The 27,968-nt window shown below is 38.2% G+C and overlaps 1 protein-coding gene across 1 annotated transcript in view; it reads left to right on the top strand.

The window, feature by feature from the left end:
- The first annotated feature begins 2,015 nt into the window (after positions 1–2,015).
- Positions 2,016–27,968, top strand: part of DTNBP1 (dystrobrevin binding protein 1) — a 120,208-nt gene continuing 94,255 nt past the window's right edge. The window contains exons 1-4 of the mRNA XM_082664388.1: positions 2,016–2,146; positions 15,042–15,095; positions 16,052–16,102; positions 23,145–23,205. Coding sequence (XP_082520514.1) covers positions 2,088–2,146; positions 15,042–15,095; positions 16,052–16,102; positions 23,145–23,205 — 225 coding nt within the window. The 5' untranslated portion in view covers positions 2,016–2,087. The remainder of the gene's footprint in view (positions 2,147–15,041; positions 15,096–16,051; positions 16,103–23,144; positions 23,206–27,968) is intronic.

The following is a 27,968-nucleotide window of genomic DNA, read 5'->3' as shown; positions in this document are numbered from 1 at the left end:
CCTGCGTCCTTTGCATTGCAGGATGGATTCTTTACCACTGGCACAGTCTTTAAAATAAAGACAGATCCTATCTGTCTTAAAACTTAAAATTTTGATATTTTGTTCATCAGAAAATTTTTCATTAAAGTTTTTTGAATATTGCATTAAAATATTATTCATCTTGATTACTAAGGGGTTTGGCTTCCCCTTAAGTTTTACACCTGAGGTGAATGCCTTGCCCACCTCATCCTAGTCTCAGAGCTGGTTTTAATATAAATATGTAAGCAAATAAATAAACAACTTTTTCTTAAACAATTATTAAATAAATTATCAGACAGTGTTATGTACTAAGTTGAAAAACAGAGTGTACAGGAAGTGATTGGGCCGGTAACTGGAATGATCAGGGAAGATCTACCTAAGAGGATGATGTTTAAGCTGAGATCTGAATGCCACAAAGGAACCAGCCATAGGACAATTTGGAGAAAAGCTTGTGAACAGGCCTCAAGGAAATGAATCCAGGATTTTCAGGGAACACACAACATACCAAAGGTTACTATGGCTTAAATGTCAAGGAATGATAGGTGAGTAGTACTTACTTTGGATAGAGTGTCAGGAAGGGTTCAAATTTTAGGACTTCGTAAGCCGAGTAAGGAGGTCGACTTTTTTTCTAAGGGCACAGAAGGATTTAATGCAGGAAAGCGACACAATATGATTGCTCTTTTAAATAATTCTCTTGGCTGCTGTATCAAGGATGAGTTACAGGCGTGTGCATGGCAAAAGAGTAGAATAAGGAGACTTGTCAGTATTCCTGGTGAAAGATGATGGTGCCTTGGACCAGGGTGATTATAGTGAAAAGAGGAGCAGGTTCTAGCAATACTTTAGAAATAGAGTTGATTGGACTTGATGAATTAATATTCAGCAGGTGGGGAAAATAGGAAATGGTAATTTCAGGTGGCTTAACTTGAGCAACTTGGTGTATGGTGGTGCCACTTACTGAGATGGAAGAGACTGGGATTAGGTTTGAAAGTGAGTTTGCAATAAAATTTTCAATTTTTGGTATTTTGGGTTTGAGATGTCTGTTGGATACAGGTGGAGTAAGCAACTGGTATGAATTGAAGGAGGGGGAGGGAGGACAGGGTTGAAGATGGAGATTTGGGCTTCACCGGTGATTCGATAGGATTTACAGCATCCTAATGGATAGAATAACCTAGGAGGGGGCCATACATGGAGAAGAGCAGGAGCCTGCAAATGTGGCCTTGGGAGCAGCTGCTGAAGTAGGAGGAGGAGTGGACAGGAAGGGAGAGTGCATGAATGGAGTGCTTGAAAGAAAGAGAAGAACGTGTCTTGAAGAATGGGATAAGGACTTGCTTGAGAGCCACCGAGAGGTCGAGAAAAACATCAGGGCAGGTAAGTGACAAATGGTATCGGCAACATGGCGGTCACTGGTGACTCGACAAAGGCCACCTCCTTTGGTGTGAAGGGCACGAAAGCCTGATGGGGTAGGTTGAAAAGAGAATGGAAAGTAAAGATGTCGGAACAGTTGATTTTTGCCACTTTATCAATGAAGAAACCGAGGCTCAGAATAATTTTCTCATCCAAGGTCAAAGCCAGCGGGGTCAGATCCTGGAACCAGAGTCCACGAAAGTGTTTGCTACAGGGGAGGTGCACGCTATGTAAGAAATTGATCCATCTCTCTTCCAAACTGTGAAAACAAACGCTGCACTCACTCAAAGAAGCGCTGGTTTTAAAGCATTCTTTCACGTGGCCACTTCAATTTTAAAGAGGAAAAGGAGAGGGCCTGGCTTTGGGCTAGGAAAAAGCATCCGAGCCGCTCAGTTTCTCGGCTAGAAGAGAAGGACCGCCCTTTTTCCGCAGCCCGAGCCCGGCGGGGCCCACTGCGGCTGCGTGAGCCTGGGCGCGGCGGGGGCGGGGCGGGAGCGCGCGAGCGGGGGGCGGGAACGCGGAAGGGGCCGCGACGCGGAGGCGAGAGCGGGCCGGGGGCGGGGCCGGCTGCGAAGCCGGCTGCGAGAGTGCGGGGCGCGCCGTGACAGGTGCGGCGCGGTGTTTACGCGGGGCTGAGGGCGGCGGCGGCGGCGGCGGCAGCGGCGATGATGCTGGAGACCCTGCGTGAGCGGCTGCTGAGCGTGCAGCAGGATTTCACCTCCGGGTAGGTACACGGTGGGGGACGGAAAGGGAACCCGTGGGCCGGGCCGAGGAGCGGGGGGCACTGGGACGCGGCCTCCACGCACCCCGGTCCGGTCCCTCTCCCTCCCTCTTCCCCAACTCCCACCCCGGCCCGCACCTCCCATCCCAGCCAGCTCGAGGAAAGTAACGAACTTTCCGGCGTCTGTCCGGCCGCACAAAGTAACTTAGGTCCCACCGGGCAGGCTCTGACCCGCGCCCCGGGCCCGGAAGGGGGTCGGGAAGGCTGCGGGCGCGCCGGGGATCGTGCAACCCGTTCCTGGCAGCCCTGGCCGGCCCAGGGGTGTGTCTTGTGAGGGGCGAGCGCGCCTCCCCGCTCCTCTGCCCCGGGGGGACGGTGACCCTGAGCCCCCTCCCACGCCGCCGAGACCCCTGCTCTCTCGGGCCTCGGAGCTTCTGCGGCCCCGCCTGCAGCCGGGCCGCCGCCCCCTCCCCAGGCCGGAGGTCGCGGGCGCGGCAGCCTTCACCCACCGGGGCCCGGCCGCGCGTCCTGTCCAACCTCGCGCTCGGTTCGCTCGCTGAACCTTTGCCAAGGCTTGGTGCCTCTTTCCCTTTTGCTTTCTCTCTCTACCTTTGCCTCGGGTTTAACGCCTCAGTGAAGAAACTCTAGGGCCACAGAAACAACAGAACTATGGCAGTACTATTAATGCCTAGTGGTGAAGCGCACACGGACCAAGCGGTTCCCGAACTTTGCTTAGAATCACCTGGGAACCTTTAACCATCTTGATGCCTGGGTCGCAAACAATACTAATTACATCAGACTGGCGATGGGGTTTTAAAGACCCCCAGGTGATTCCTGTGTGCGGCAAACTCTGGGAACCGCAGGCATAGACGCTAACGCCAGAAACTCGCAGAAACGTGTTTCTGCAAGTTTCTCTGCCTCAGTTTCCACGACTGGACAACGAGGGTGAAGATGGTACTCATAGGGTTATTGTGAGGATGAATGAATTAACAAGTAAAATAGGGCAGTCACACTATGTCACTATTGTAGTGCTTAATTCATTTTAGTTTTTCCATTACTTTAGAAAGGGTGTCACTTTGATAAAGGATTTGTCTGTCACCTTTAGATTACGAATCCTTTGGAGCATGCTCTGAATATGAGGACCTCTCCATCATGTTTTAAATTTCTAATGAGAAAGACGTTAGCTAAAATTTTATGGGACAAAAATGTTTATATTGTTTGCCTCCTGGGTGCTGCGTAGTAACAAACTGTCAAATACTTGAGCACTTACATGTAAAGCATTTTTGGTAATCTTGGTTTGGTGTCCTTAAGAATATTAGTTGTAGATGCTGTAGCAGTCATTCACTGATGCTGTGCTTGCATACTTGCATTTCCTCCCCCCCCTTTAAATTTAAAAAGTAACTTCCTTTCAGAACGTAAATTATTGTATTGAAAAATTGGGGTATAATGCTGGAACGATAGCGTGAGAATGATCACAGATAAACACATCTGGGACAGCCCTGTTGTCATCAGCTCAAGGAATTACTTGATGGCGAAACAGTCTATCTTTTGGGAGTTACAACTACGGCAACTCCCTAGGTCATGTGGTTGCCTTTGAACCCATTCATCCTCCTGACATTGGCTTGAAGAAGGTTCAGCTTACCAAGGAATATAGATTCTGGACCCAAACCATCCTGAGATATCTGGAAAACCTGAGTTTAGATAGGGAGAGGGTTGAGGGGATCTGGGTAGAACGCCTTGGAAACTGACCTTACCTCTTGAAGATGCCATAAACTGGGGCCAGTTTGGGATTAGACATCCTGAGAGGGCTTTCATTCCGTTTAGGCCCTTCATTGGCTTCCTTGTACAGGTCATTTTCAGCTGACAAAGCACTGGACTGTCAGTGTGTGCCATTAGCCTGTCACCTGGCAGAGAAATAACTCATCTTCAAGGGATGTCTGTGACTGGCACCTTTAAACTCTGATGTTCACCTTTGTCAGGTCCACCAATTCCTAGGCGATTCTTTTTTTTTTTTTATTCAAACAAAGTCACAAAAATTATAATCATCCTCATCAGTTCACTCAGTCCCATGTAATTAATTTTTTTATCTTGATTTTTTGTTAGCACTTTTATGAATTCATCAGTTTTCCATTAGAGTTCTGAAAATGCTTATTTATTCAGTTCAGCAGTATAAGTCAGTTACCAGAAACCTGTACTTGTCAGAGTCTTTTCCATGAATTCCTTGAAGATGAAACCCTTTTATAGGAACATTTTTGCAGAAGCATCAGAGTACACCCAGAACTGTCTGTAAATGACAAAAGACTTAAAAATGACCACGGTTAAAGATTTGATGAAAGTTCATAATAATGCAATTGACAAGGAAATTTAGTTATTTCTGAGATACACATTTTAAAGTAATACCTAGAATTATGACTTACAACATTATACCAGAACATATAAGATTTTTAGAAATTTCATGTGATGTCTGAAACATTTATATTAACATATTTTCATAGAAATAACCCAAAGAAAGTTTAGTATTAGTTTTTTGTTTGTTTATACTGCAGGTTCTTATTAGTCATCAGTTTTATACACATCAGTGTATACATGTCAATCCCAATCACTCAACTGAGCACACCACCATCCCCACCTCACCGTTGTTTTCCCCCCTTGGTGTCCATACATTTGTTCTCTACATCTGTGTCTCAACTTCTGCCCTGCAACCGGTTCATCTGTACCATTTTTCTAGGTTCCACATACATGCGTTAATATACGATATTTGTTTTTCTCTTTCTGACTTACTTCACTCTGTATGACAGTCTCTAGATGCATCCACATCTCAACAAATGACTCAATTTCGTTCCTTTTTATGGCTGAGTAATATTCCGTTGTATGTATGTACCACAACTTCTTTATCCATTCGTCTGTCAATGGGCATTTAGGTTGCTTCCATGACCTGGCTATTGTAAATAGTGCTGCAATGAACATTGGGGTGCATGTGTCTTTTTGAATTATGGTTTTCTCTGGGTATATGCCCAGTAGTGGGATTGCTGGATCATATGGTAATTCTATTTTTAGTTTTTTAAGGAACCTCCATACTGTTCTCCATAGTGGCTGTATCAATTTACATTCCTGCCAACAGTGCAAGAGGGTTCCCTTTTCTCCACACCCTCTCCAGCATTTGTTGTTTGTAGATTTTCTGATGATGCCCATTCTAACTGGTGTGAGGTGATACCTCATTGTAGTTTTGATTTGCATTTCTCTAATAATGAGTGATGTTGAGTAGCTTTTCATGTGCTTCTTGGCCATCTATACGTCTTCTTTGGAGAAATGTCTGTTTAGGTCTTCTGCCCATTTTTGGATTGGGTTGTTTGTTTCTTTAATATTGAGCTGCATGAGCTGTTTATATATTTTGGAGATTAATCCTTTGTCCATTGATTCATTTGCAAATATTTTCTCCCATTCTGAGGGTTGTCTTTTCGTCTTGTTTATGGTTTCTTTTGCTGTGCAAAAGCTTTTAAGTTTCATTAGGTCCCATTTGTTTATTTTTGTTTTTATTTCCATTACTCTAGGAGGTAGATCAAAAAAGATCTTGCTGAGATTTATGTCAAAGAGTGTTCTTCCTATGTTTTCCTCTAAGAGTTTTATAGTGTCCGGTCTTACATTTAGATTTCGAATCCATTTTGAGTTTATTTTTGTGTATGCTGTTAGGGAGTTTTCTAACTTCATTCTTTTACATGTAGCTATCCAGTTTTCCCAGCACCACTATTGAAGAGACTGTCTTTTCTCCATTGTATATCTTTGCCTCCTTTGTCATAGATTAGTTGACCATAGGTGCATGAGTTTATCTCTGGGTTTTCTATCTTATTCCATTGATCTATGTTTCTGTTTTTGTGCCAGTACCATATTGTCTTGATTACTGTAGCTTTGTAGTATAGTCTGAAGTCAGGGTGTCTGATTCCTCCAGCTCCGTTTTTTTTCCCTCAAGACTGCTTTGGCTATTTGGGGTCTTTTGTGTCTCCATACAAATTTTAAGATTCTTTGTTCTAGTTCTGTAAAAAATGCCATTGGTAATTTGATAGGGATTGCATTGAATCTGTAGATTGCTTTGGGTAGTATAGTCATTTTCACAATATTGATTCTTCCAATCTAAGAACATGGTATATCTCTCCATCTGTTGATATCATCTTTAATTTCTTTCATCAGTGTCTTATAGTTTTCTGCATACAGGTCTTTTGTTTCCCTAGGTAGGTTTATTCCTAGGTGTTTTATTCTTTTTGTTGCAATGGTAAATGGGAGTGTTTCCATAATTTCTCTTTCAGATTTTTCATCATTAGTGTATAGGAATGCAAGAGATTCTGTGCATTAATTTTGTATCCTGCAACTTTACCAGATTCATTGACTAGCTCTAGTAGTTTTCTGGTGGCATTTTTAGGACTCTCTATGTATAGTATCATGTCATCTGCAAACAGTGCCAGTTTTACTTCTTCTTTTCCAATTTGTATTCCTTTTATTTCTTTTTCTTCTCTGATTGCCGTGGCTAGGACTTCCAAAACTATGTTGAATAATAGTGGTGAGAGTGGACATCCTTGTCTTGTTCCTGATCTTAGAGGAAATGCTTTCAGTTTTTCACCATTGAGAATGATGTTTGCTGTGGGTTTGTCGTATATGGCCTTTATTATGTTGAGGTAGTTTCCCTCTATGCCCACTTTCTGGAGAGTTTTTATCATAAATGGGTGTTGAATTTTGTCAAAAGCTTTTTCTGCATCTGTAGAGATGATCATATGGTTTTTATTCTTCAATTTGTTAATATGGTGTGTCACATTGATTGATTTGCGTATATTGAAGAATCCTTTTATCCCTGGGATGAATCCCACTTGTTCGTGATGTATGATCCTTTAATGTGTTGTTGGATTCTGTTTGCTAGTATTTTGTTGAGGATTTTTGCATCTATATTCATCAGTGATATTGGTCTGTAATTTTCTTTTTTTGTAGTATCTTTGTCTGGTTTTGGTATCAGGGTGATGGTGGCCTCATAGAATGAGTTTGGGAGTGTTCCTTCCTCTGCAGTTTTTTGGAGGAGTTTGAGAAGGATGGGTGTTAGCTCTTCTCTAAATGTTTGATAGAATTCACCTGTGAAGCCATCTGGCCCTGGACTTTTGTTGGAAGATTTTTAATCACAGTTTCAATTTCATTACTTGTGATTGGTCTGTTCATATTTTCTGTTTCTTCCTGGTTCATTCTTGGAAGGTTATACCTTTCTAAGAATTTGTCCATTTCTTCCAGGTTGTCCATTTTATTGGCATAGAGTTGCTTGTAGTAGTCTCTTAGAATGCTTTGTATTTCTGTGGTGTCTGTTGTAACTTTTCCTTTTTCATTTCTAATTTTATTGTTTTGAGTCCTCTCCCTCTTGAGGAGTCTGGTAATGGTTTATCAATTTTGTTTATCTTCTCAAAGAACCAGCTTTTAGTTTTATTGATCTTTGCTAGTATTTCATTTATATCTGCTCTGATCTTTATGATTTCTTTCCATTTGCTGACTTTGGGTTTTGTTTGTTGTTCTTTCTCTAGTTCCTTTAGGTGTAAGGTTAGATTGTTTATTTGAGATTTTTCTTGTTTCTTGAGGTAGGCTTGTATAGCTATAAACTTCCCTCTTAGAACTGCTTTTGCTGTATCCCATAGGTTTTGGATCATCGTGTTTTTATTGTCATTTGTCTCTAGGTATTTTTTGATTTCCTCTTTGATTTCTTCAGTGATCTCTTGGTTATTTAGTTACGTATTGTTCAGCCTCCATGTGTTTGTGATTTTTACGTTTTTTTCCCTGTAATTTATTTCTAATCTCATAGTGTTGTGGTCAGAAAAGATACTTGATATAACTTCAATTTTCTTAAATTTACTGAGGCTTGATTTGTGACCCAAGATGTGATCTATCCTGGAGAATGTTCTGTGTGCACTTGAGAAGAAAGTGTAATCTGCTGGTTTTGGATGGAATGTCCTATAAATATCAATTAAATCTATCTGGTCTATTGTGTCATTTAAAGCTTCTGTTTCCTTATTTATTTTCATTTTGGATAATCTGTCCATTTGTGTAAGTGAGGTGTTAAAGTCCCGCAATATTATTTTGTTACTGTCGATTTCCTCTTTTATAGCCGTTAGCAGTTGCCTTATGTATTGAGGTGCTCTCCTAGGCGATTCTTAAGAAAAAATCCATGTAATTCCTTTTAGTAAACTGTTTCATATTCAGCCTAAGATCAACGTATTTTTGAATATTTTGCCAGGCTGGGAAAAGGTGACATTAAACACAGCTTCATGTATATATTGCATGAAGGCACTGAGGGATTCAGGGATGAAAGCAACATGACCCTACCTCTCAAAACTACCCAACTGGACCTGGCATTCCTTTAGAACTTGCTGTTAGTGCCCGTAGAAAATATAATTGGAAACAAAATAATTGGAAACTTCATCTGTTTGGGTTGCCGCAGGAACTCAGTAGAAGAAAGTCCCGGTGCTTTCCTGAGCTCCTTCACGTGGATCTTCACAGCAGCCCAGAGCAGCAGCCTCTCCTCAGGGCTTTTCTGCTCATTTTCACTTTCTGAAATTCATGTATCTGGAGCTGGAATGTAGGCAATTATTTTTTTTTAAAGTAAAATAGGAATTTTCTTTATCAGCCTGCAAGAGAATGTCACATTAGCGATTAAAGCACATTTGGTGGACATAAAAAATTTCAACTTTCCATTCAAACTTAGAAAAAATGAAGCTTGAGGGCTGTGGAAAGATTGCTGCTGGCCTTCAAGGGACTGTAAATCGTCCATGGACTCGTGATCTTTTTTGTAATTTTTAATTTTTTATTCATAATAATAGCTATGTCAAAATCGAGATAAACCTAGAAATAATGTTGCTTTCTTTCTGGCCTAACTAGGTGGCCAGCTAGTCCAAAGGCCACGGGAGGGGACTGCCTCCCAGCTTCGCTCTTGCCCCCTCACCTACATGAATCCTCATCTGATTTAACTCCCTCGGAGCTCTAGGAGCCTTTCGGAGAGTTCACACAGAACATCCACTTTTTAGGGACTGGCTTGAGCTCTGAGGGAGACTTTTGGACCCACCGAAGCATTTACTTCAAATCCACTCTGGTCTTTGATTTTTTACCTTCTGAGCAGTTGTGACCCACGGCCCCAGGACTGAAGCCTGCAGGCGTGTAAAACCCTTCAGGAAACTGACAATCAGATCTACCAAGGGTTTGCAGCTGCCTGTCACTGCCTGGCGTTTCCTGTCTGTAAATGCTCTGGGTGCTTTTGGATATGGATACAAGTGTTGCAACTAGATAGTGGGTGCTTCCTCCTCAAAGCCACCTCTGCCCTGACGTCCAGCCCTGCCCACTGCACTCATTTCCTCTTCTTCCCTTCTGTAGTATCAAAACCTCAAAGGAGAGGAGCTAACATTCTAATTCACAGTGTGGTAAAATGGTGAGGTTTTGCCTAAAATGTTGACTCTTCCATGATTACTTACCTTTAGCAGGAAAAACATCTCAATATTCAACTTGACTTAATAAGCATTTACTGAGTTCCTACCAAGTGGCAGACACTAGGCTAGGAACTCAGTCTTCTTTATCATAGAAGCTTTTTTCATTTCTTAAAAAAAAAAAAAAAAGATTTAAGAGGCCACAGGCTCAGTTTCACCTGCTCTTTGCCAGTGTCTATGTATTGGACTAGATCTTGGGGCTACAAAGTTAACTAAAACCGTTTCTGCCCTCCGGATGCCCTAGACTGGTGGTAAACATAAAGCAAAGCAGAAGGAACTGAATGTGAAAGATAGAAGTGATGTGATTTTTGAGCCCAGAGGAAAGAGTCATTAGTTCAGATGCATTATGGAAGGCTTCAAAGAGGAGGTGGCTTCTAGACTGGGCCTTGAAGAATGAGGAGGGATGAGGATAGATTTGGGTGAGGGATTTCAGAGATGAAGCTCTTGTGGAAGAGGAACCTGGAAAGGAAGTTTAGTGTCTGATAATAGAGGGTCTTCAGTGCTTTGCTAAATTAATTCATTTATGAAATATTTATTGAGTGCTTACGTGTTGACAGGCACTGGGGTTACAGCGGAGAATGCATACACCGGACAGCAAATAACGTCCCTGCGCTCATTCTACTGGCAGGAGGCAGAATATCTAGAAGGTCATAAGTACTGTCGCTAAAAATAAAGTAGGTTAAGGGGTTTTGGGGTGGGAGGTTGCTATCTTATATAGGGTGGTCTTGCTTATTTTTAGGTTGACTGAATCTTCTGAAGGTTTTTGTGGAGGGGAGCGGCCTGAGCCTACCTATATTTCTGGAAGAATAATTTGGGAGGCGATGTGATGGGAGGGTTAGAGATGGGGAACAGGGAGAGTATTAAGAAGGCTATAATTAGGGGGCAGGCGAGAGAGAATAGAAATTGAAGGAGGGAATAGTCCTGACATGACAGGCACTGGTCGATTTCATAAAATGTGAGACTAGGAAGTGAAAAAGGTGGAGAAATTGAGGATGTTAATTTTGCAGTATCTTAGATAATGATGTCATTTACCAACAGGAGAGAAGTTGAGTAGTTTTGAGAGAGAAGGAGCAGTTGACAGTGAATGTGCTGTGAGGTCCAAGAAGCAGCTGGAAATTTATGAAACACTCAGGAGAGAGGTCAGGACCGAAGTGGTGTGTCTGGGGGTGATTAGGATAGAGATAGGGTATAGTCCTCTCTCCCCTTCCTGAGTCTCTGGCTTTTGTGTGAATCTCTCAGCCTTCAGAGCTTTGGGGTCATGTGCACTTTTAGGTGTGGTTAAAACGTGTTTCCTGATCTTGGCTTTAGAAAAGAAAGAAAAAATGATAAACATTAACGGAAAAATATAATAGATTGGATTTTTATTCATAAACAGAATTTAGAGTTGGAACAATGGAGACAAGAAAATGAGCCTTAAAGGACAAAATATGGTAATTAACACATTTTGTGGTGTTTTAAAGCAGCCATCCTCACCTTTCATAATAGCTGATGGGGTTAGATGAGTAGGAAATTGAAGTGAGGATAAATGGAATGCCGTCAAGGTCCCTCATGCCATCCAGTCAGGTCCAGAAAGCACATTTCCTGCTCATCAGTCATTGTCGTGCTCCACCTCTCATTCTGTGTAACTACTTTATAAACTTTTTGTCTAAGCAATTTTGCTAGTTATCTCCGTTTCGTAGTAAGATGCCTCCCTCTTAGTATTTTCCGTAAAGCTTAAAAAAAATAAACGTGCTGGGGTCAAATTAAGGTAAGTCTTTGCAACAATCTAAAAATAAAATATTGTGGTGTCATGAATTTGAAGGTAAGTGCTTTGAACTCTGAAGTGTGCATTAGTTGCTTCCGGTAGAAAATAATTGTCAGGTGGCTCACTTAGAAGTCTGTGTATTAATATACTCACACAGCAGCACTCACGTCTCCCTGGGGGTATGCGGTATTGTGAAGACGATTAGGAACAGTGGAGAAGGCTTTTATGGGAACTGGTGCATCGGGGGACCTCTACTTTATTTTACTTTGACCCTGTAATGTACATAGCTTGTTACCTTTATTTATTTATTTTTTTTGGCTTCTTACCTTTCATGATGGTGATAATTTTTACTAACTTTGGAGATCTTTTTTTTTTTTTTTTTTGCGGTACGCGGGCCTCTCACCGTTGGGGCCTCTCCCGTTGCGGAGCACAGGCTCCAGACGCGCAGGCCCAGCGGCCATGGCTCACGGGCCCAGCCGCTTCACGGCATGTGGGATCCTCCCGGACCGGGGCACGAACCCGTGTCCCCTGCATCGGCAGACGGACTCTCAACCACTGCGCCACCAGGGAAGCCCTGGAGATAGTTTTTAATTATACTTTTTGTTTGAATTGGTTTTATAATTTACAATTATAGTTTGCTGCCAAAGTCATATTTCCTTTACTTATTGTGTCAAATCATTATGGTAAGTACAATACTCCTATTTTATGATTTAGGAAACTGGGGTATTTCACTCAGCTCAGTATTTCCTTCTCAGTGTGTCAAGACATTGTGGGACTTTATTAGCGGGTTGTTTCCAGCACAGACTCACTGTGAGAAACTTAAATAGAGTTATCCCCAAATAAAAATGGTAAGCTACTTTCAGTTGAATTCTGAGTTTTGAGTATATACTTCAAAAAGAACTGTCTTGCTTTTTTGGGGGTCTGACCTTATTTTTTTTCAACTTAAAGTGTTACATTGACTATTATTCTTATTTTATCTTTTTCTCTCCTGAACTTTCTTCACTGTTTCCAACATTCTTCTTGCTACTTTGTTTTCTACAGCAGTTTCTATTCTGAATTTTGGCATATTGATGATTTATATGGAGAAGGTGTGATGAGGAAAGATGAATATATAAAAGGCTTTTCTTGTTATTAAAACTTATTTTTACAAAGTTTTAAACATATACAAAAATAGAATAACACAGCAAGTCCCATATATTCATTATTCAGATTCAACAGTTGTCGACTACTACCACATTTGCTTTGTCTCTCCCTTATTTATAAAGTAAACCTCAGACTAAGCTCTTACATCTCTCATACATCAGCTTTCATCTCGAAAAAAATACATAAATGCAACACCAATATCATACCTAGCAAAATTAACACTAATTCTTTGATATTATCAGTTCTCCAGTCCATAATCAAATTTCCTGGTTCTTAGAAATGTCTTTGTACAGTTGATTTGTTCAAATCCACATCAGATAAATTCCACACATTACATTTGGTTAAAGACCAATTTTTAAAGTAAGTGGTTGTTAAGGAGCCACCTGGGGAAGCTCTTACTGACCTTCCAACAATTTTATTTTCAGCTCCCTATAAGCTTCCTCCTTTCTCTTTTATTCCAAACTATTTTTTTCTTTCTTTCTTTTGGGGAAGTGTGGAGGAGAACCCCACATTTGATACCTTATAATTAAGAAATTTAACATTTTTTTCAGAAATAAATATTTGAAATATTAACCTAAAGATTTGCTAGGTCCTATAATGAATGGTTCAAAGAGGGTCTTAGCAGTGAGCTTTCAATATCCTTGTAACACCTAACGATATGGAATTGTCCCAAATCACTGAATATAATACTAGAATCGTTTTGAGTATAATGCACTGCTGTGTCTGCCTATCCTAGTATAATTCTACCTCGGATGTCACAACTAAGTGCCTTTCTCAGCTTTTGGAGTGGAAATGGTTGAATGGCTATTAAAATACCTTTCCGTAGCTGTTGCTTAATCTTAGTTTAAACCGGATTTACTAGTTTCCAAGCTAAGCTTGAAAATTTATATTGTTTTTCTGGGACAGGTTAGACTTTTTAAATTCAACTCATCTGGAGAGATATATACAAATAGTTTTGTATTAAAGAGATTGCTAAGTCTTTTTAACATCGTATTGGAATTGATCTCATCAATATTTTAGTTTTTGAAAAAGAACATAGAACAATATAAAAAAAAAATCTTAGTATGAAATTGACACTGCAACTTGTTAAAAAAAATGACTTGACACTAGAAGTCCCTTTCTGGTTTTAAGCCACGCATTATTGACCAAAAAGTTGTTATCCTCTGTCAGGGCTTGCACGTACAACTGTACAACAAAGGGTTGGGGCATTCATAGGAGAGTCACCTTGTATGCTAGGACAGTTTCTGACTGAGTGCAGTGAAGTGTCTTGAGAAAGGAGCACCTGTGTCTAGCTTTACAAACGCTTCGTGGAGCTAGCTGGGGTACTGTGGCCTATGCTTCAGACTCTATTTAGAAATGAATATTTGTGGAAGTAATCAGATTAAGAAGAACATGTCCAGATATCTCATTTTATCTGAGATTATCTCATAATTTAGCATTTGCTTTTTGGCAGTCTGTTATATGATACAGAGTCCACAGTTAAAGGTAGGTAAAAATTGGGCTGGTGAAGTGAAAAAACATTGAAGTTTATGAACTTCATATTTTATATATAGAAGAGCCTATTTATTTTATTTTACATATGTATTTCTAGCCCGTTTATGTTTCCCAGCCCAATAATTTTAAAAAGCAAATAAAAGGGGAGTAGGCCGCTACAGTTAAATAGCTAGCAGAAGCAGTAAGTGTTAGCTGATACCAGATGACCAATGGTAGAGATGGAAAATTTAAATTTTGAAGAAATAGATGTAGGATCCTGAACAAACTCAGAAAACCACTTTAGATTGGTTTCGAGTTGGTAAATGAAGAGACATTCCTAGTTCAGAAACATCTAAGGAGAGTACTGTTTTGCCACGAAATGCAGTCACTGGTATTCATGATAATGATGCCGAGTTATCAGAAAATGTTCAATAGAATGTACCAAGACCTCTTTAATGAAGGAGGTTTGTAATGTATTTTAGAAAGCCTTTTATCAATAGCTAAAATTTCTCTGAATGTTGGCACTTAGACAGTGCCTGGCATAGTTATCTACTTAAAAATGTGCTGCTTAAGACGCAAGAGGGAAGAGATATGGGAACATATGTATATGTATAACTGATTCACTTTGTTATAAAGCAGAAACTAACACACCATTGTAAAGCGATTATACTCCAATAAAGATGTAAAAAAAAAAAATGTGCTGCTTAGATATCTTTGTTGCCGATCAAGTTCACCTATGGAGACCACTTTTTTTTTCTGATGTTGCCAAGAGTAGTGAGGTTTTCTAGTCCAGTCATATTTAGGAAATGTTTCTAGAAAAGGGATTTGGGGCAAGAAAAATATAAAAATATTTGCTATAAATTTTCCATTTGTGATGTCTGATATATAGTAAACAAATATTTGTTGTCTGTAGAGGTGCTTAATTCTTGCTAGAAAAAAAATTAGCTTATCCAACCCAAAGTTTTATGAGCTGTGAAATTTGCATTTGAAAGAAATCTCTTAAGCTGTAAAAATATGATATTTTATACTTGTTGAATTATAGGCTGAAGACTTTAAGTGACAGATCAAGAGAAGCTAAAGTAAAAAACAAACCCAGGTAAGCTCGTCCTGATTTAATTTACTATGACTTAAATTTCATACAACTTTTGGTTGTAGTCATGATAGTATAATTACTTTAATTGATTTTATATCTGTTGAATGCATCTGACTAAACAATTTATTGATTCTTTCTAAATTTTGTAACACTGGAAATTTTTCTGATAAAATTGTAAAATGGTTGAAAAATGGTGACATGTAATTGTTTTACTCCATGACAGTCAATGGCTATTTGATCACAATTAATCATTTTTATTTGTATATTAAGAGCACAGTAAAAGTTCTCCATTATTGAGAAGCAAATTGATAATGAAACAGTACTTGGCAAGTGAGCCTCTTTAGCTGTGTTATCTGTTTTATATGAAAACACTAGTATAATTTGTGCAGTTTTTCATTTTTAATAAAGTAAAGCACATGACCAAATTTCACTTTAAACCTAGAGATGAGGAGCTTTTAAAAAAATTTCTTGTTAGCTAACATTCTATTAAAGTGTTTATTCTTGTGTGCTAAAAATCTGTAGGGCAGGGCTTCCCTGGTGGCGCAGTGGTTGAGAGTCCACCTGCCGATGCAGGGGACGCGGGTTCGTGCCCCGGTCCGGGAGGGTCCCGCGTGCCGTGGAGCAGATGGGCCCGTGAGCCATGGCCGCTGGGCCTGCGCGTCCGGAGCCTGTACTCCTAGGTGGGAGAGACCACAGCAGTGAGAAGCCCGCGTACCCCCCACCCGAAAAAAAAAAAAAAAAAAAGATCTATAGGGCAAATTGATGGTTGATAGTATATTGCAGTATATTAACTTTGGAATAACAATACATTTTTCTAAAAGTTTAGATCAATTGCCATTAGTGATTTAAAAATATTCCACATTATGATTGACAGCATCAAAATTATTATACGTAACTTTTTTTTTAAGTTGGCCTAAATCAGCAGCAGTTTTTAATAAAACAAGTGTTTCTTTTGGCAGGACTGTTCCATATTTGCCAAAATGCTCTGCTGGACTAGAATTACTGAGCAGGTAAGTGTTTTCGTTTGAATAAAAAGGTTATACTTCTGACTATTGTCTAAAAGTATTTTATAACCTTATAGATAGAAACCTTAAAATAACTAAATTTTACCTTAACAAGGAGATTGGAAATTATTTACTTATTTGTGTTCCTGGAGGGGCTTTTGCATTTCACTGATTAATACAAAGGCCATTCAGACTTCTAGCATATTGATCACTGTTGTGTTTACTAATCAATAACTTTATCACGTGCATGTATTATGGTTTCTTTGTTGCAAGAAAATCAATTCTGGATTTGAGTCCCCAATAATTTTCTTTTCTTTTTTACTTTGATTCTTAATTTTTTTACCATTTCTTCTCCAATCCATTTCTGTTGACGTGCAGATTAATATTAAAATACGTGATTTTCTTAGATGACATCAAAAGCATGAGTAACAAAGGAAAAAAAGATAAATTGGACTTTATCAAAATTAAAACTTTTGCTCTTTAAAGAACACTATCAAGAAAGTGAAACAACAGTCCACAGAATGGGAGAAAATATTTGCAAATTATACATCTGTTGAGGTACTTGTATCTAGAATGTATAAATAACTTTTATAACTCAACAGTAAAAACACAAATAATCCAGTGAAGAAATAGGCAAAGGATTTGAATAGACATTTCCATAAAAAAGATAGGCAAATGGCCAATAAGCACATGAAAAAATTCTCATCGTTAGTCATCAGGGAAGTGCAGACCAAAGTCACGATGAAATACCACTTCATACCCACTAGCATGGCTATAATCAAAAAGACAAACAATAACAAGTGTTGGCAGTGATGTGGAAAAATTGGAACCCTTATGCTCTGCTGGTGGGATTGTAAAATCACTGCCTTGGAAAATAGTTTGGTAGTTTCTCAAAAAGTTAAAAGGAGAATTACCATGTGACTTAGCAGTTTCACACCAAGAAAATTGAAAACTGATGTCCACATAAAAAATTGCACACAAATGTGCACAGTAGCAGTATCATTCATAAAGCAATGTTATTCATAATGGCCAAAAAGTAAAACAGCGCAGATGTTCATTAGTCAATGAATGAATAACAAAATTTCATGTCTCCATACAATGGAATATTATCAGCCATGAAAAGGAATGAAGTACTGAGGTGTGCTACATCTTGGATGAATTATGCACTTTAAGATTTTTTTTTTTGATGTGGACCTTTTTTAAAGTCTTTATTGAATTTGTTACAATACTGCTTCTGTTTTATGTTTTGGTTTTTTGGCTGGGAGGCATGTGGGATCTTAGCTCCCCAACCAGGGATCGAACCCACACCTCCTGCATTGGAAGGCGAAGTCTTAACCGCTGGACCGCCAGGGAAGTCCTGAATTATGCACTTTAAAAGCATGAATTTTGGGACTTCCCTGGCAGTCCAGTGGTTAAAACTTCGAACTTCCACTGCAGGGGGCGCAGGTTTGATCCCTGGTTGGGGCACTAAGATCCCCTCATGCCACGTGGTGTGGCCAAGAAAAAAAAAAACACATGAATTTTATGGTGTATCAAACCTCTATAAAGCTGTTATAGAAATAAGTATATGGTTTGCATATGTTGTTATATGCATTTCTGTACCTCGTAACATGGCATCTGATGGATAGGTGGGAGCCATGTGTACAGTAGAGGGTGTGCTCCTTCGCCTTATCAGCTTGTGTTAGGACACAATCACCTATACCTACATTTTGCTTTCTCTTTTCTAACGTTTTATGCGGTTTCTTTTTATGGTTGCAAAATCTGGGGATTTTTCTTCTCTGAGTGCTTAATTTGACATTAATTTCCTGTTTGGTTTTGTTGAGTGAGGAACATAAGTGAACATGAAAGGAGATATAGTAAAAATTAATCAGTGGTGTACTGTTTGCTTGATATCTTTATTTTTTTAATCTAGGGATTTAGTTGAAAGAACTTCATTGAAAGATTTACTTCAGACTTGTAGACTTATGTGTATGGTAGTTTTGGGAAATGGGGTGCATTTGGGGACTTAACATGAAAAATTTGCAGCCATAGGAATGTCTGTAATGTGTCTCTTCATTGCACTGAAGCACAGTCTTTCTCTTTGGAACTAGTATTGAATGGAGGAAAGACCATTTTAAATAGCATATACCTAAATAGTAAAATGTTTTTAATTGTTAAAAAATTGTGTAAGATACATATAGCATAAAACTTGCCATCTTAACCATTATTAGGTGTACAATTCACTACTGCTGAGTACATTTGCATTGTTGTGCATCCAGCCTCCAAAACTCTTGATCTTGCAAATATCTGCCGCTGGCAGCCATCATTCTACTTTCTCTTTCTATGAATTTGACTACTTTAGGTACCTCTTATAAGTGGCATCATACAGTATTTGGCTTTTTGTGATTAGCTTATTTCACTTAACATAATTTCAAGTTTCATCCATGTAGCTTGTTAGAATTTCTTCCTTTTTGGTCTTCTAGTTTTATTGAGATATTGGCATATAGTACTGTATAAGTTTAAGGTATTGCAACATAATGACTTGACTTACATACATCATGAGATGATTGCCACAGTAAGTTTAGTGAACATCCATATCTCATATAGGTACAAAATAAAAGAAAAAGAATTTTTTTTCCTTGTGACGAGAACTTAGACTTTAACAACATTCATATAGAACATACAGCAGTGTTAATTATATTCCTCCTGTTGTATATTACATCCCTGGTACTTACTTATGTTACAAACCGGAAGTTTGTACCTTTTTGCTGCCTTCATTCCATTCCCCTCCCTCCACACCCCGCCCACCCGCCTCTGGTAACCATACATCTGATCTCTTTTTCTATTCGTTTGTTTGCTCTACAAAACTATGTTAGTACCTGGTGCACCACATAGTTTTTCCATATGTCTGTACATTACAAAATGATCACCACGAATTCAAAGGAATTTCCTTCCTTTTTAAGGCTGAATAATATTCCATTGTATGAATGTACCGTATTTTGCTTATTCATTCATCCATTAATGGACATTTGGGTTGCTTTCATTTTTTGGCTAGTGTAAACAATGTTGCTATGAACGTGGGTGTGCAGATATCTCTTCATGACCCAGCTTTCAGTTTTTTGGCAGTATATACTGAAAAAAGGAACTGCTGAATCATATGGTAATTCTACTTTAATATTTTGAAGAACCCCTATACTGTTTTCCGTAGCAGCTGCACCATTTTACATTCCCCTAGCAGTGCACATTTCTCTGGTTGCCATTTCTCCACATTCTCACCAAAACTTGTTTTGGGGGTCTTTTGTTTGGCTGGTTGGGTTTTTTTGCCATTCTCATTGGTATGAAGTGGTATCTCATTGTGGTTTTGATTTTCATTTCCCTAATGACTGATGATGGTGAGTTTCTCATGTGTTTATTGGCCATTTATGTATCTTCTTTAGAGAAATATCTATTCAAGTCCTTTGCCTGTTTTTGGATAGGGTGGTTTTGTGTTGTTGAGTGTTAGGAGTTTTCTGTATATTCTGGAGATTAATCCCTTATCAGGTATGTGATTTGTAAATATTTTCTCCCATTTTATTGGTTGCCTTTTTATCTGTCGATTGTGTTCTTTCATGCACAAAAGTTTCTAATTTTGATTAAGTCCAATTTGTCTGTTTTCTTTGTGGCCTGTGCGTTTGGTGTTATATCCAAGAAATCATTGTCAAATCTCATGTCATGAAGCTTTTCCCCATGTTTTCTTCAAAGAGTTTTATAGTTTTAGTTCTTATGTTTGGATTTTTTGATCCATTTTTAGTTAATTTTTGTGTATGGTGTTAAAGTAAGAGTCCAACGTCATTCTTTTGCATGTGGATATCCACTTTCCCAGCACCCTAGCGTATTTGTTGAAAAGACTATCGTTTCCCCACTGAATGATCTTGGCACAGTTGTCGAAAATTATTTGACCATACGTGCAAGTGTTTATTTCTGGGCTCTCTATTTCATTGGCCTATATGTCTCCCTTTATACCAGTGCCACACTGTTTTGATTATTATTTGATTTTGATTATTGTAGCTTTGTAGTAAGTTTTGAAATCAAGAAGTGTGAGTCTTTCAACTTTGTTCTTCTTTTCAAGATTGTTTTGGCTTTTCAGGATCCCTTGACCTTCCATATGAATTTTACGATGGATTTTTTTCTACTTCTACAAAGAATGCCATTGGGATTTTGATAGGGATTACACTGAATTTGTAGATTACTTTGGGTGCTATTGACAACATCTTAACAATATTAAGTCTTCCATTCCATGAACGTGGGATATCTTTCCATCTATTTATGTCTTTTTTAAAATTTCTTTCAGCAATATGTTGTGTAGTCTTCATTGTACAAGTATTCACCTCCTTGGTTAATTCCTAAAATTTTTTTGATGCTACTGTAGATGGAATTGTTTTCTTAGTTCTCTTTGTTGTCTCCTTCCTACTGCCAGCTATAGGTTCAGTTTGTTCTTTTTCTAGTTCCTTAAGTTGTGAAGTTAGATTGTTGATTTGAGTTCTTTTTTCTTAAGCCTGAACTTTTTTTTTGAAAGATAATTGACATATGACATTATATTAGTTTTAGGTGTACAGCATAATGACTCAATATTTGCATATATTGCAAAATAATCACCACAATAAATCTACTTAACATCCATTATCACACATAGTTTAAAAAATTTTTCTTGTGATGAGGACTTTTATGTTTTACTCTCTTAGGAACTTTGAAATATACAATATAGTATTATTAACTATAGTCACCGTGCTGTATGTTATGTATAATTACAAGTTTATACCTTTGACCACCTTCACCCATTTCTCTCTCACACACACACACCCACACCCAACCCCTCACCCCCTGCCTTTGGTAACCCCCAGTTTGTTCTCTGTACCTATGAGTTCAGGTTTATTTTGTTTTCTATTTATTTATTTAAAGTTTTTTTGTTGAGGTATAGTTGATTTACAATTTTAATTTCAGGGGTACAACACAGTGATTCAAACTTTTTATAGATTTTACTCCATTTAAAGTTATTATAAATTATTGGCTATATTCCCTGTGCTATACCCTTGTAGCTTACTTATTTCATACATAGTAGTTTGTACCTCTTAATCCCCTCCCCCTTTCTTGCCCCTCCCCCTCTTCACTCTCCCCACTGGTAACCACTAATTTGTTCTGGGCATCTGTGAGTCTGTTTCTATTTTGTTATGTTCATTCATTTGTTGTATTTTTTAGATTCCATATATAAGTGATAACATACAGTATTTGTCTTTCTCTGTCTGACTTATTTCACTAAGCATAATGCCCTCCAAGTCCATCCATGTTGTTGCAGATGGCAAAGGGGTTGGTCCCATGTCCTGGCTCTTGTGAGTAGTGCTGCTGTGAACATTGGGTGCACGTGTCTTATCAAGTTATAGTTTTGTCTGGGTATGTGCCCACAGGTGGGATTGCTGGATCATATGGTAGTTCTATTTTTAATTTTTTGAGGAACCTCCATACTGTTTTCCATAGTGGCTGCACCAGTTTACATTCCCACCAACAGTATACTAAAGGTTCCCTTTTCTTCACATCCTCACCAACACTTATTATTTGCTGTATTTTTTAGAATAGCCATCTAACAAGGGTGAGGTGATATCTCATTGTGGTTTTGATTTGCACTTTTTGATGATTAGTGAAGTGAGCAACTTTTCATGTACCTGTTGGTTATTTGTATGTCTTTGGAAAAATATCTGTTCAGAGCCTCTACCTGTTTTTTAATCAGATTGTTTTTTGCTATTGAGTTGTATGATTTCTTTACATATTTTGGGTATTAGCTCTTTATTACATGTACAATTTGCAAGTATTTTCTCGCATTCAGTAGGTTGCCATTTCATTTTGTTGATGGTTTTCTTTGCTGTGCAGAAGCTTTTTTGTTTGATGTAGTTCTACTTGTTTGTTTTTGCTCTTTTTGCCTTTGCTTTTGGTATCAGATCCAAAAAATCATCACAAGACCGATGTCGAGGAGCTTACTGCCTATGTTTTTTCACAGGAGTTTTATGGTTTCAGGTCCTACATTCAGGTCTTTAATCCATTTTGAGTTAATTTTGGGGTGTGGTATAAGATAATTGTCCAGTTTCATTCTTTTGCATGTGGCTGTCCAGTTTTTCCTACACCATTTATTGAAGAGACTCTCCTTTCCCTGTTGTATATTCTTGACTCCTTTGTTGTGAAGTAATTGAGCCATCTATGCATGGGTTTATTTCTGGCTAGTTATTTTGCAAAATATCCCTCATTTTGGGTTTATCTGCTGTTTTCTCATGATTAAATTCAAGTTAGTGCTTTTATGGTGAGAATAACAGAAGAATAATGTTGTGTCCTCCAGTGCATTGTATCAGTAGGCACGTGATGTTGCTATGTCTCCTTACTGCTGATGTTAACATTGACCACTTGGTTAAGGAAGTGTCTGCCAGGTTTCTGCACTTTAATACTGTTTCCCCCTTTTAAATTAATAAGTATCCTGTGGGGAGCTACTTAGAGACTATGAAAATATCCTGTTTCTCTTTATACTCTCACCCACTAATTTTAGCATCTATTAGAATTCTTGCCTGAAATAATTAGTACTGTGTTTACCAAATGGTGATTTTCTATTTTTCTCATTTTTTCTATCATTATTAATTGGAATTCTACTGCAAGGAAGAATTTTTCCCTTCTGCCCCATTCAACTGTTTATTTAAATCACTATGAACTCATGGCTGTTGGTTTTAGTCCATGAGTTATAACCCATTTCTAACATTATTTGTTTTGTTGCTCAGGTTGTCCCAGATTTGGCAATTGGAAGCCCCTTGAAATTGACTTCTGTGTGTTTACAATGTGTCTCCATTATTTTTTGAGCTTTCCTTTCCGACACCACAGGGTGTAACAGGTTCATTTTTAGGTAGAATTTTTTTTATTAATTTTTATTGGAGTGCAGTTGCTTTACAATGTTGTGTCAGCTTCTGCTGCACAGCAAAATGAATCAGCCATACGTATACATAGGTAGAATTTTTTTAATGTGTTGTTTGTATTTTGAATTATTTTTTGCTTTTCTTAGGTATGAAGATACGTGGGCTGCACTCCACAGAAGAGCCCAGGAATGCGCAAGTGCTGGCGAGGTAAAGAATCGGCTAATCTTATACTCACGGGGAAAATATCCTTTTGTAGTCTTCAGTGCTAGTTTTTAAGAAATTAAATTTGTAGTTTTGTTAAAACGTTTTGCAGGATATCTGAAATTTAATTTAGTAGTTGATTATGAAACTCCCTAAATAAAGCACTTTTTCATAATTTCTCAGTCAAGTAATTTAGTTAGCTTAGAGAGTTTGTAACTTTTATTCTAGAGTTGCAAGTAAATATTTGGTTCATCCAGGTATAATGCTTTGAATTTGAGTCTGATACTTTTGCAGTTTATGTAAATTATGTCATTTCTTTCTACTCACTATTTAAGAATTCCTTTTTTGGGGGGCAAAAGTTTAACTTTGCTCAGTCTACTTAAAAGCATTAATTTGCTTATTAGTAAATAAATATAAAAATCTCAGGAGTCAACCTCAATTACTTAGAAGAACAACCTATTTTCTAGCTCTATAGAGTGTGTAATGAATAAAAGAGACTTGTAATTAAAATTATTTGGTATATGTACTTAAAGCTTTTTTAGCCAAGATGAAATATAGTCTGTGTTATTGATGGCAATCAAACATTATTTCTTTCTAAAAACTTCTGTGATTCTGACTTTTAATTAATTTAGACTGACTTCACCATTTACCTAATTAATGAAACTGTAGTAGTTACATGTACAGAACATGGTAATACATATGATAACATTTAGACATTAATGTTTCTCTTAGAAATTACTGAAAAAGAAGGTTATAGGTTTCTGTTAGTAAGGCAGACTAGATACTTTGAAAAGCCCTTTAGGTGTAAAACACCTAAATGCTGGATAGATTTTTTTTTTTTAATTTTTAAATGCAGTAAGTGTACAAAAATTAAAGGAAATCCTAAAGGCAGAAAACAAACAAAAACACCAGGGAACTGAAATGAGAGTGGTAAAAAAAATAACATGGAAGCTGGGGTCAAATAGTAAAACAAAAGCTTTAGAGATTTGGGTGACAGGAGATTTTCGTCTATGGAGAACTGAGTCTAAGACTCCTGCATAAAGCTCTTGGATATTTGAAGTGACTACATCTCTTGGTGAAAGGGTAATCTAGGACATTTCAAAAAAGAAAGAAAAGATGAAAGAAAAGCTACTTGTTGGCAAAAGGAGACAACAAGGAAACTCGTCTTCATAACAACTTGGAATAAATATAGTCTCCATTTTGGATTTGTTTGTATGGTCTTGGGCTCACATGAGTGTTGGGCTCTAGTTTATACTTCCTGCATGATCAAGGAACCACTAACTTAAGAAATGAAAAGGCTACAGGTGACTGTGTCTTTGACACTCAACAGAAACAAATACCAGTTCTTCATGGATGAAACTTGTAAACCCAGGCCCTTCAAGATTCCCACAGATTCATCCCCTAACCACCCCCCTCCCCCCTGCCAAAGATTAGCAAACTCACAAAGAAATATATTACCAAAAGTTGGAGTCACTAGAACCAAAGAGTAAGATTTAGACCTGTAAGGCACTTTAGATATTGCACTCTTGTATATAGACAATTAAATAGGAGCATACAAAGTTTTTTAGAGAGATGAAAGATGGATGAAAATGAGTAAGGAATAAGAGAGTATGAAACATGACTTTAAAACATGACTTTTAAAAGTCATTGAGATTAAAAACCCAAAGGATGTGCTTAACAGCAGGTATCTATAGCTGAGGAAAGAGTACATTGAAGTAGGAGATAAAGTCAGACATTACCCAGAAAGGATTTCTGAGATATGAAAATGGAAAATATGAAAGAGGAGTTAATAAAAAATAGTTATAAAAGGTCTATAGGTTGAACCAAGTAAGATTACCAATATGAGACCTTTTTGATCTGTAAAATTACAGTTTCATATAGCTCAGCTTAATATATCTAATAATCTGGAAGGAGAATGAGGGAAAGACAATGTAGGAGAATGTAAATGGCTGAGAATTTTCCAGAAATGAGATCTGTAAATCCTTAGATCCAAAAAGTATTACAAGCAAGCAAGGTAAGTAATTATCCACACCTAGACATATCATGTTGAAGCTACAGAACACCAAAGGCAAAGAGAAGATCTCAAAGTAACTAAAGAGAAAAGATAGATCACTTACAAATGAATGAGTTTCCATTAGACTTCTCAAACTGTTGTCAAGAATGAGGGCAAAGTGAGACATTTTCAGATAAAAATAGTTTTCTATCAACAGTTGTCCAATAAAGGAACTTCTAAAAAATGTATTTCTGGATAAAAGAAATGATTTTGGGAGGTAGGTCTCAGGTATAGGAAGGAATAATGAGCAAAGAAAATGGTAAACCGTAGGTAAATATAAACAGTGACTATGTATTTCTATCAGTTATCTAGTTTGTGGAATTAAAAATTATAGAACAAAAATGCTAGATAAGAATAGCATGCAATCTGGAAGGCAGATTATCAGAGTTCAAGTATTTTAAAAGCCCTTGCACTATTAATGGGGAGGGTATAGATATTAATTAACCTTAGATGTAAAGTTAAATATGGAGGGCAGAATTTCAAGGGTAACCACTAAAGAACAGAAATAGTGTATATCTTTTAAACCTGTAGAAGAAACTAGAATAATGAGAATGAATTAAATGGAAACAAAGGATTGCTCTATAAGATTCAGTTCCCTAAGGGGAAAAAGTCTAAACCTGTGTGTCTAGTAAGTCTCCGTATGTAAAAGACAAGTTATAAGGAAAAATGGATAAGTCTATCATCAAAATGGGGGGATGTTAATACATTCCTCTTAATTGATAGGGAAAGAACCCAAATAAACTAAGTATGGATATAGGACATGTGACTAATGTGATTTACAAACTTGACCAGATAGGCAGATACAGAATCTGCCCCAACAAATACAGAATACAGATTCTTCAAAGCACACCTGGACACATAAAAATTGACCATGTACTGGGCCGCAAAGCGGTTCTCAACAAGTTTCATGTAAATCGACAAGTTTCATGTAAATCAAGTCATACAGAATATTCTCTGATCCTGGTGCAAATGAAGCTGGAAGTCAGTATAGGAAAACAATTTTGAAAATTCCATACATTTTCCAATTAAAAATATATATTATGCATTGGGACTTCCCTGGTGGCGCAGTGGTTGGGAATCAGCCTGCCAATGCAGGCGACATGGGTTCGAGCCCTGGTCTGGGAAGATCCCACTTGCCACAGAGCAACTAATCCTGTGCGCCATGACTACTGAGCCTGCGCCCTAGAGCCCGCAAGTCACAACTCTGAGCCCGCATGCCACAGCTACTGAAGTCCACGTGCCTAGAGCCTGTGCTCTGCCACAAGAGAAGCCACCGCAATGAGAAGCCCGCGCACCACAACAAAGGGTAGCCCCCTCTCCCCACAACTAGAGAAAGCCCACATGCAGCAATGATGACAACACAGCCAAAAATAAATTTATTTTTTAAAAAAACTACTAAAGGGCTTCCCTGGTGGCGCAGTGGTTGAGAGTCCGCCTGCCGATGCAGGGGACACGGGTTCATGCCCCGGTCCGGGAAGATCCCACATGCTGTGGAGCGGCTGGGCCCATGAGCCATGGCCACTGGGCCTGCGCGTCCGGAGCCTGTGCTCCGCCACGGGAGAGGCTACAACAGTGAGAGGCCCGCGTACCGCAAAAAAAAAAAAAAACTATTAAAAAATATAATGCATAATTTATGGTTCAAAGAAGGAAATAATACTAAAAAGTTTTAAATAGAACTGAATTATAATAATTACTACACATAAATTGTATAATTTGCCAAAGACTATTTGGAGGGAAATTTTATAGGGGAAAACTTAGACTGAAAGTCAGTGAGCTAATCTAACCTAAGAATTAGAGGACAGAATAAATCATGAAGGAAGAATGAAAGAGATAATAAAGATGAAAAAAGTAAATGAAATAGAATATAAAGAATACAATAGAAGCCAGACAAAGCCACAAGTTCTTAGAAAAGACTAATAAAATTTGGTAGATAGATGTCTGCTGATATGGAGCAAGGAAAGAAGGATAAATAATTTTAAGAATTAAAGAATATAACTACAGCTACAGCGGAGTGAAAGATAAGAGCTTGTGAAAAACTATGACAAATTTGAAAGCTTAGACAAAATGGAAAAACCCTGGAAATTTTTACTAAAACCAATTTTAAAAGTAGTACAAATCCTGAATAGTCCTATAGCCACTAAAGAAACAGTATTAGTGATTAATCTTTTCACTAAGAAAGCACCAGGTCCACAAAGTTTCATAGGAGAGTTCTATCAGACTTTCAGAGAGACTACCATTTCAATGTTAGACAAACTCCTGCAGCAAGTGAAAAAAGGGGAAACTGCCCAGCTTATTTCATGAGGCTAGAATAACTGATACTGAACCCCAACAAGGGAAGTATGAGAAGGTGAAATTGGAGCCCAGTCCCATTCATGAATACAGTTACAAAAATTACAAGCAAAATGGAGGCATTATCTCTCACTTAACTTCAGTAACCTATTTCTGGAAATCAGATGTTCTGTGCCAGCACTCTGTCCAGGAACCTATTTGTCACATTCTAAATTGGAAAAGTCATAATGTGTTACACGTCCACCCAAAGCCCTCAACCAACTTTCTTAAATATATTTAAGAATATATTATAATATATATATATACAACCAGCAAAACGTCTATAGATGGTAGCAATCTGTTAGGTAGTAAAGTGCTTCAAACATAGCTTTCTGCTTACCAAACCTGTGATACACTCGTTGACAAACAGCTGCCTCGTGTGTAGTAA

The sequence above is a fragment of the Grampus griseus genome (assembly GCF_964374135.1).
Source record: "Grampus griseus genome assembly, chromosome: 10".
Lineage (NCBI taxonomy): Eukaryota > Metazoa > Chordata > Mammalia > Artiodactyla > Delphinidae > Grampus > Grampus griseus.
Note: the sequence above shows the minus strand (reverse complement) of the source record. Positions and strands in the feature narration are given on the sequence as shown.